The 10391-nt window shown below is 42.7% G+C and overlaps 1 protein-coding gene across 1 annotated transcript; it reads right to left on the reverse strand.

The window, feature by feature from the left end:
• Positions 1 to 7388: 7388 nt before the first annotated feature.
• LOC102671121 (trichohyalin-like) lies at positions 7389 to 9829 on the reverse strand. Its single transcript, XM_006613889.2, has 2 exons — positions 9456 to 9829; positions 7389 to 9073 (listed from the first exon to the last, which is right to left on the reverse strand). Exons 1-2 carry the CDS (start codon positions 9496 to 9498, stop codon positions 7746 to 7748), a joined length of 1371 nt encoding a protein of 456 aa, XP_006613952.1. The 5' UTR covers positions 9499 to 9829; the 3' UTR covers positions 7389 to 7745.
• Between the last annotated feature and the right edge of the window lie 562 nt (positions 9830 to 10391).

Consider the following 10391-nt stretch of genomic DNA (forward strand, 5'->3'; position numbering starts at 1 on the left):
TCGAGGGACGAGACTCGTGTACCAGACCACGGGGGTCGAGGACCTTCTATCGATAAGACTGATTGATAACGCGGCTACGAGCGGGCGCCCCGTGGATCTGCTCCTTTCCTCGTTGCCCTCGTGGATTCTGGAACGGAAGAGGAAACGAGAGTTTGATTTCCTTCAGGGAGGGAAGGATGGATGTCGGTTCAAGGTGCGGATTGAATCCTGGAGATTTGAGAAGATTTCTTGCTGTTAATGCTAATGTTAAAAATTGAGTAAATTTGATTCTCTTGAGAAAGGGGGATGGTTGTGGATATCCAATGATTCGTTTTTCTTTTGAAGAAATATTCGAAGATGATCCTTTCAACGAGCGAAAAGTTTTATCATTATTCTTAATTGGTTTTTGGGAAAAAATTTGATTTCCTCGAGAACATCCTTTTAAAGTAAGTAATATTCACTCGGCAAAATTTGGGTTAATTATTTCAAAAATTTGTGAACCATTCGTGATCGTGCATTTCTACACATTCATTATACTTCTCCTCAGAAATCGAACGACATTGATAATTGAAATAACAACGAAGCCAATTATAATCTAATTATTTTATATTCTCCCCAAAATTATGTACGATTTTCATCTCTAAAAACACGATCCAAAACCATTAATGTAAATTCGAAAATTAATCGTATATACCTGGTTTATTATTATAACAAACCAAAAGGATTCATGGTTAATAGAATTATTTATACACGAACGATGTAATGGGAGAACCGTTAAATTTGCATGTTGTGTGTCTTGAGGATTCGATATCGGTTTTAATTATTCTTGATTTTAATGAGATCGGGGATGAGCGTCGCGTTTTAACGAGCGAGCATTATCAGACGAAAGTTAATACAGGAGGAGGGAGGGGATAATTATCGCGATATTTTCCAAACGAATTTTCCCAATTCCAGCCTATACGAACGTTTTGGAAAATCCGTGCTCCGTCCCAACTTCGTAACGTGTAACGAGAGGCGAAAACTGGAGGGTTGCGTTACATCCACCAACCCTTATGTAACGTTTTGATGAGTGGAATAGCTGGCAAAGTTAACAATGAGAATATTTGTTGCGCAACTTCCCTGTCTTCGCTTCCTCCTTCCCCGATCTTCTCGCTCAAACAGCGCACAGCTTAGCAACACGAACTTTGCGGGTCTCTCTCGAGAAGAGAGAAAGAGAGAGAGAGAGAGAGAGAGAGAAGTTGAAACCCATTTTCCAAGATCCAAATTTAATTTTCAAAACCGTGCTCGTCACGCCTCGACGACTCCACGGTTAACACGCGAGTTGGATCCCGTTGCTTTTCTGTTAAATTTCGGCTTCGTGATTCGTAATCGGGCCTTTTCTTTGTGAATGCGTAATTCTGAGCCAATTTTTTGAAATAAAGTCAAACTTGTTTGCTCGGTAAAGATATTCGCCGTTATCTTTCATATTGGACAAATTTCAAAATTTATCGATCGACCACGCTCTTTTTCCAAACTTTGAAAGTGTCGATCGAACGAACACGATTAAAGAAAATTTGATCGAATAATTATTGCTCGCAAGAGAATCTCTTCTATTTTCAAGGAATATTTTTCGTCTTTTACAAATATGCCACGATTCTCTACCTTTCGAAACGGCGATAGTTTCTTCTTACGCGAGACGATTCCGAGATGCAAAAATATCGAATTCTAGAAAAAATTCGTAATCGAAGATGAAAATTCAAACGTGTAACAGAATCCGTGTTGCAATTAGACAATCGATTGTATCGGAATAGATGGTTAATTCAACGCATAATGGAATCATTCACGGTTTCGTTGCCAATTTTATCGGCGGGGAAATCCGGCGAATTCCACTTTTCCAATTTCAATCTTCCCACCCGTAAAAGAGAAATATTTCAATTATCTCCAAATCCACGCTCGCGCGAATTCCACTAAAACACGCTTCCCCCAATACCACTCTTAACAGAATCTGTTCTCGAATCCCGAAACCGAATTCCAAAACATCCTGGACGCCCGCCCGAGACGTTTCGCGGCCGAGTGAAGCGCGGTGGTGCATTAGCGGCAAGGGGTGGAGGAAAGTGGGATGGGGCGGCCACTCGAGACGACTCCGAAGGCGTGAAATCGGCGTGGCAGCGCTCGTATCGGGGCGTAGGCGATGCGTGGCGAGGAACGCGGCCATGTCTCACCGAATTAGAAAGTGGAGCGCGAATACGCGTGAAAACATCGTCTCGATCCGCGATTAACGACCCTCGCAGTGTCGACTATCTTTTTCGAATTATTCCACCGAGTTTCTCTTTCTTTTCCTTCTTCCTTTCTTCTCGAACGAACGTACGAGAAAGTAGATGAAAAGATGCGGAATCAGAGCAGACTTTCGAGACGATCTGATCGACAAGTTAATCGTACATCGACGCAATATCGTAATATCGTTGCTTCTTTCGTATATTTTTGGATAGAGAAAGAAGAAGGGTAAGAAATGGAACGAGATTAAAAAATAAAAAGGTATGAGTTCTCTCATAGAACAAGAAATGGATTTTGTAGAATTTTATATAAATTGATCCTCCTATTTTGAAAAGTTCACGAAACACTTCTGGATCTTTCTTTTTCATTCGAAGTAGAACTCGAGCGAATTTATAGAATTTTTGAGGTCGGTGTTCGTTTTCCTGTCGAGATATCAAGATACCAAACAAAAATCCCAAGAATCTTTTATCTCGAAACTAACGCCAAGACTTGTCTCGAATTGTTCCGTGTAGCTTGAACATTGCCAAACACGTGTTACATTAAATTACAGTAAATTCTTTCTTTCGTCTAGTGGATCCTTCCAAGTTCCTTCGTGTATTCGAGAATTTCCAAGATATCGGAATCACTGGTAACGAATTATTCGGTCAATTGGCATTTAACCGATTCCCTAATAGAAAGGTTTTCACCCTTTCAACGAATGGAAAACGAGACGACACGAGACGGAAGCCGCGACGATCGACTCTCTTCCCTCCGCAGGTGAATCCTCCTCTCCGTAGGTGACGTCCCCGGAGGTGTAGGCGGGGGTACAAAGGGCGGACCGGGGGCAAAAACTGTGAAGCGTTCTGTAGAATTTTCAATAAGGCGGGGTCGGAAGAAGAAGATTAATGCAACGCCGCCGGGGGACCTTAGGAGACGACAGCGACATGACTGTCAAAAGAACATCCCCAGGGGCGAGGTCCATTCGCTCCTTCGAGTCCGCAATCCCCGTCCTGGACCCCATTTCCTTCCTCCTCCTCTTCTTCTTCTTCTTCTTCTTCTTCGTCTGCCTCTCCTTTTATTTTTTTCCCCTCCCCTCCTTTTTTATCCTTTTCATATTTCTTCCTATTCCGTCTCGCCCCTCTCCTTTCTCTTCGTCCTTGATCCTCTCCTATATAATTGTTTCTTCGATCTCTCTTTCAATCCTTTCCTTGAGAAGGGAATCTCCCCCTCTCGCATCGCGCGCGCGTTGATGATTAGTACTTTTAATTATTGTCCCCTTCTCAAGTTTATTCCACCAAGATTACAAGATTAAATAAAGATTTCGTCGGTCAATAATGTTTTGTTACCTTTATCGTGCTAGATGAGATTGGATACGTTTCTTTCTTTCTTTCTTTCTTTCTTTCTTTTTTTTTTCAGGTTAAGAGAGATTAAGAAACCGATGGATTGTTTCCAAACCAAAAGTCTCGAGTCATCTCCCTCGCAGACAGCGAGTAGGTGTCTGGAAAGTTGGCGCCCTATGGATTACACGGGAGTAGATTGCGATGGAAGTCTCTCTATCTCTCTTTCTCTCTCTCTCTCTTAAGGACAGATCGTCCAGCAGAGGAAGACGAAGCTTATATACTTTTATAAATCTACCTCTGTAATTTTTCTCCTTTCTCCATCCCTCCACGTTTATCCGATGTCTTCCCAATTAGACTTCCCTTATCTCTGCTCGTACTCTCGATATTTACTCCTTTCTCTCGTCACTCGCATCTAAATTTCATCCCCTTTTCGTCGCCACGTTGTGAACGCGAGATATCTTCTTGTCTTTCGCGTCATTTTAAAAAAACCACGCATCTCTCTAACCTTGCAACGAGTTCTCGAGTATATTTTCAAGAAAGAGAATTATCAAAGAGAATTAAAATCTATGAATACAAAAATCAAACTAACTTTCCAAGAATTTCTCTTCCTCCTTATTTTCTCTGAAAAAGAAAAATAAGAATAGATATTTCCCCCCTCCCCCTTCGATTTTATACTCGCTGCGCGAGGATACACTTCCCGTGCATTGAAAATTAAACATCCCTTTCCATTCTCCTCGAACAGAAGAATTATCTTACCCCGTTACCACGTCCCCTCCTCGACAATAATCCTCTCCTCCTCCTTCTCTTCATTCCGCTTTAATACGGAGAAGAAGAAGAGGAAGAAGCGCGCACGCGGTGCAGGTGCAGCCGCCTCGAGGCACCGAAGCGAAACGAGGAGAAAAACTGCCACTGGCCGGCCAGGGAATGGCTCAAAGCGATCGCGATCGCAACTGTGATCCCTCTCCAACCTCGAGGGCGAACCTCGACAAACCGCGACGCATGCACACAGTTCGATCAATCACACGCGTCGACGGATGCACGCGGTTGTTGGACCTCGAATCGAGCGTGGTTTAACTCACCCTTCGTTGAGGGTGAAAGTTTCACAATCGGTGGGTTTCACGCGAGTCTCGATGATTTAATTGAAGAAAATCAGATAGAGATCATCAGATAGAGATCTTCGTCGAGTTGTAACGAACTTTAAGAGTTTTTCTTCCACCGATTTAACGTAATGTAACGAATCGTTTATCTTTAAAGGATGGAATGATGAATCTTCGGGATGGTCGTTCGTCGGGTATTGTAACGATGGTCTTTTGAGTTTTTTACTTTTTTTTTTTTTTTTGAGTTGGCAAAGGGTTAAGTAGAGCGACTAAATCGATTAACCTGATCGACAGGGAGGTGGGGGTATGGCGGGGTCCGGCGGAGAAGCGTTCGGGTGAATATTTTAATGTACACGTAGTAAATGGAGTCACGGGGGCCAATCAGGCTTTCGCGGAGAAATCTTTTAATGAATTCTTAATGGAGTTCGTTGCAAGTTTAAAAAACTTGTTTATCGAATCCCGGGGACTGATCAATTATTCAATCGTCTCTGCTAAGAATATTCGATTACCACGAGAATATTTAAAAATATCCCAAATCTTTCCCAAATTTTTAAAATAATTCGAATCTAATTAACTGATATTTGTAAAAATGTATATAAAAATTATTACAGAGTCTCGCAACCCTTCTTCCTATCTATCTAATCGATTAATCTCTCCCGAGAGAGAACACGCAAAGGATGAAATCTCTCTGAAAGAAAAAAAGAAGAAGATAATAATAGGAAAGTAAAAAAGCTCCTGAAAGAGCTGAAGAGTCTTCTCTCCTCAAATGAAAATAAACTACAAAAAAAAGAGATGAACAATCGAGAATATCGAAGCACGATTTAAAATTCATTCCATTATTATCATTATTACTTTTACTTTCTACTGGAAGAATCCTCAATAGGCGACGACCAAACCCTAAAACTATCCAATTCGACATCACATCACAATTATGAAGCAAAATGAAATTACAGCTCGTTGAAAAAAAAATCAGAAAAATCGAACGAATCGTAACTCTACGAATCATTCAAACCAAGAATGACCCCCCTCCCCAAAATCATAATTTTCCAATCGCTTTTCTCGCAGACACGACGACAATCACGGATATTATCCGTATTCATATCCCGTGTCTGCGGTCGAAATTCCGCGTTAAATAGCTTCGACTTGGGGCCCGTGTCCATCCCCCGTGCCAACCACTTCCGGGTTTCCACGCCGTTGAACGGTTTCGCAACTACGCGACGTCACGGGTGGAGGAATTATGGGACGAGCTCGCCGACCGAACGGAAATATTTTAATATAGCCACGGGGATGCGTTTTAATATACATGGGGCTATGTTGGGGAGCGTCCCAGCTTTTCTCGTCTCGACGAAAGGGTTGGATTTTTTATGGCCTCCATCGAGCTGGATTTATCGCGCTATCGTAAGGGACGCGGAGATCCTAGAAAGGGAAATCGAGTTTGCGCCAGGAGTTGGAAAAGTTAAAAGCGGTTTAAATAAAAGCGTCTCGTGGAGAACTATTTCTTCTCTATTTTCGATGGAGAGGATCGAGGGTAAATTCCTTCCTTACGATATTTTGAGAAAAAATGCAAACGAAGATTCTCGATTCGACGAGAAAGGGAAAATTAAAGGAAGGAAAAAAATTCCTCGTGAAAATTACCCTTGGTCGGGTGATCAAGCTGAGGGAGCAATTTCGAAAGAGTATTGTTATAGATCTGTTACAGATCTATATAATGCTAGGCACAGATTGTATCAGTTATAATAGCTGGAATACCTTCAACGCTTTCGAAAATGTATAAAGAAAAGCCCGAGGGAAGATAGGGGAAAAAAATAAGCACTACCGGGGGTAGTATATAATATAGTATATAATATGGAAGTTAGGCAAACGACGTCATAATATCTGCGCTGTTTTAAAGAGAAACGTTTAAAAGAGAGCGGTGTTTGGGGGATCGTAAACAGATAACGCTTTAACCCATCGTGACGTAGATGTAATCGTAAAAAAAATGATAATAACATTCCAATACATTTTCAAATACATTTTCGAAAGGGGTTAAATTATCGGGATAAGATTTTTGAAAACGGAGCGAAACGGACTCGAAGCCTCGATCAAATTATTTGTAAGCGGGTCTTCGAGCCGATTAATTCCTCTTTAATTTTTTGACCGCGCACGTTCGTTGAATCGACCCTCCTTTTCACCGCGTCGCGTATTTTCCGATAATTGAACGAAACGGCGACTAATTTAACGCGTCGCGCGCACCGACCGTACAAGTTATGTTATTTAATCCAATCTGCGTGTCAATTTGCACGTCAATGCCCGCGTGAATTTCAAAGGGACCGAAGACGGGTGCAAGAGGATTCGACGAGAAAGAGGTTCCAACTTGTATCTCTGTACAAGAAGAAAGCGAGAAAAAAAAAAGAACAAAGAAGAATAAAGTTAAAAATAAAAGAAGGGGGAAGGAAGATAAAAAAGAACGTGGACGATCGGTTTTTCAACCGAGGTATAAATCTCGCGAAAGAAAAAAGATATTTTTAACCGAGCGCGTAATTATTTTAATCGCGAATCGGCCGCTGAAAATGAAAATGAAAATACAATGATGAGATTATTTACGAGTGATTCGAATTGACGCTCAACATTTGCGCCAATTTTATTTCATCAGTTTGTTATAATTCGATAAGTTTGGATTTACGATCAACTGTCTCGTAAATCGTTGTTCCGATTGCTTTCGATTCACGAGTTATTTCACAGCTGTTTATTTAACAGCGACGTTACGGAGAAGGAGCGATTTTTCTTTCATCGATCCCGTGGCGCTTTTTTAAATATCGCGCCAGTAGGGAATGCGCGCCGTAAAAAAACGGGGAAAAAGAGAAGAGATCGATGAACGAGAAACAGAATTCTACCTTAACGATAGAGAAAGTTTTCGTACGTTGGCACAGATGGCGCGAATAGTTCAAACGGAACTGTATAGATCTCGGCGTGGATCGTGGATCCTCTCGGAGCGGGAAAATTCGTATTTTAAAACAGCAAATATATATATATGTATAAATATATCACTTTGTAATAAACGAACAGAATACGTTCGATCGTTAAAAATTAAAATCGTAAAATACAAATCGTGTGATTTTTACTCGTCTAACAGAGGAGGACAGGTACATTTCCCCTCTTTCTCCGCGGCATGACGAGTCGCGCACTCCTTCAACAAAATCTTAAACGGATGCGGGGCAGTAACTTGCGGAACGTCCATTATTTTATTATACTCGTCATTTTGACGTTTCAACTCATCTACATACATCTTCTTCCCTTCCTCGATTTCTTTACGCCGCGTCTCGTCTTTCAATTTCCACTGCTCCATCAGTTCCTTCTTGTAGCACAACATCCTCTCCCTCTCCTCCTTCTTCGCGTTGGCGGTCAACTTGGCTTCCATTTCTATCTCCTTCTCCAACATCTCCTTCTCCAACAAACGATCCTCCTCCTCCTTCTTCTTCTTTTCGCATTTTATCCTCAACTGTTGCTCCCGACCCTCTATCACATCCTGCAGAAGCTTCTTCCTAACCTCCTTGTACCTCTTCACCGCTTCGTCGCGCTTGGCTGCGGCCTCCTTCAGGGATTGTTCCACCAGCTGGTCAATCTCCAAGTTCCTCCTCTCCTCCTGTTTCTTCAAATTTTCCAAATATTCGAAATAAGCCAACAACTCGCTACGGAAAGCCGCGGTGGTCTCCACGATGGCGGCCTCCTCCCTCGCCAATTCCTCGGCGGTGATAACCCCTCTCAACCGGTCCATCTCTTTCTCGTGGCGATCCTCCTCCGTCAACCTCGTCTTGGCCAGCCGAATCTGTTCCAGCAGATCGTTCTTCAACTCTTCCTTCTTCTGGCGATCTCTCTCCGCCTTGTCCAACTCCTCCTTGCGAACCGCCTCGCATAAACGTTCCATGTGCTCAACGTCCTCCTGCCGTATCCGCTTCCTCTCCTCCTCCAAAGCCAATTTCCCTGCCATTTGTTTCATCAAAATTTCGGTGTCGTTCTCTTGGACGAGGCAACGCCTCTTCGTTTCCTCTACGTCCCTCTGCTTCTTCGCCTCCACCTCTTTCAGCATCATCTGGTGCCAGAAATTATCCAATTCCTTCTCGGCCTGCCTCTTAACTTCGTTCTCCGTCATTTGGACGAGATTGATTTGTTTCGCTTCGATTACAGCCTTCTTCGACAATTCCTCCCGGAATAACGCGCTTCCTATCACATATTGCTGCATCCTCTTCTGGGCCAACAGGGCCAACCGTTGTTCCTCCTCTTCTTTGTGTATCTCTTCTATTGTGCGCCGCATATCGTCCATTCTTGCGTCGTCACCGTGCTGAGCCTGGTCTATCACCTCGTGGATCAACCCCATCTCTTCCTTCAACAATATCTCTCGCAATTTTTCCCGACGTACGTTCACCATGTCTTCGTGAGACACCAGCCCTGAGGAATTACCACTTGTTGACCGATTACATATGTATTTCCAACCCGATTTTAATCGATTGAGAACGAATCTATCGAGATAACGTGTTTCTTTTTCTTTTATTTAAAAGTTTCATTTTAAAGTATTGAAATTTCTGTGAAAGCGGGAAAACAATTTGAGATAAACGTGCGACATCGTCTAGAATTTAGTTTTAGAATTCAATTTAAAATTTCGCCAAATTACACTCCATTTCGAATAATCTAACTTTATTTATCCACTTTTCTCTTTCCTTAAAAAAGAAGAAAGAAAAAAAAATTCCCCTAAAAAAATTCGATTCCTAAATTTCCTACACGAAATTACACAACTTAAAAACTTGGATCAAACGCAATTCTACACACGCACCTCTTACTTCACCGCGTGTCCTGACGACCAACACCCCATACATTCCTCGCTAGTACCTTGCTGAACGTGCTGCCTGATACCCTTCCTCCTGATCCTCCACTTCGAGTGTTTCTCGAACTCCATGATCTTCGTCACGTGCTCATAGTCCCTCCTCTTCTCCTCCTCGAAGTTCTCGTACGTTTCGGGTATAGGGATCTTCTTGCAACCGGTCCTCTCGCGCAATCTATATCCCCACCACACGTTCGGGCTGCCGACGGCAACCGCGTTGCGTTTCCTCGGCTTGAGGGGGCCGCATTGCACCTCCTCCAACTTGAAGAAACTCATGATTTCCCTCCTTCACGATTGGACAGAGAGGGTTAGAAATTTCGTTTCGTCTTCGACTACCACCGATATCTCTCTTGACCCCGACGGATGGACGGACGATCGACGGATATGGTAACGGTGTTTACGTCGTTACCACGACGACCGCCTCCTATTGAATTAATATTTGAAGGGAGGAGGTGGAGGGGGTTGATTTGCAACTGCGGTCTGGTTACGGTTCGGTTAGGCCGGGTACACTTGGATCTTGCTCAATGCCCTGGAACGTGACTGATGCGCACGAACACGCTCCAAGGCGGTGAATAGGTGTTCGAAAGGGCCGTCTCTGGCGCGGTAATTGGATCATTACTGGGAATTAATGGGCTATCAATGGGGCTGGTCGTTTTTCTCGCGTGCCTGCCAAATGTTTCGTGTTCTCTCCCCTTTCTTCTTCCATTTCCTCTTTACGACGGCGAATTTTTTCTTCTTTGAAAATAGGCATTATAAGGGATTAACTTAATCTCAGGGGAGGATCTTTATTTTTTTTGGTATCGTATTAGTTGAAAATGTTTGTGATTATAAATTAACGTGAACTTCTCTACAATCGTGTTTAACTCAGAGACATTTCTTTTTTTTTTT

Source organism: Apis dorsata, unplaced genomic scaffold (genome assembly GCF_000469605.1).
Source record: "Apis dorsata unplaced genomic scaffold, Apis dorsata 1.3 scaffold_163, whole genome shotgun sequence".
NCBI lineage: Eukaryota > Metazoa > Arthropoda > Insecta > Hymenoptera > Apidae > Apis > Apis dorsata.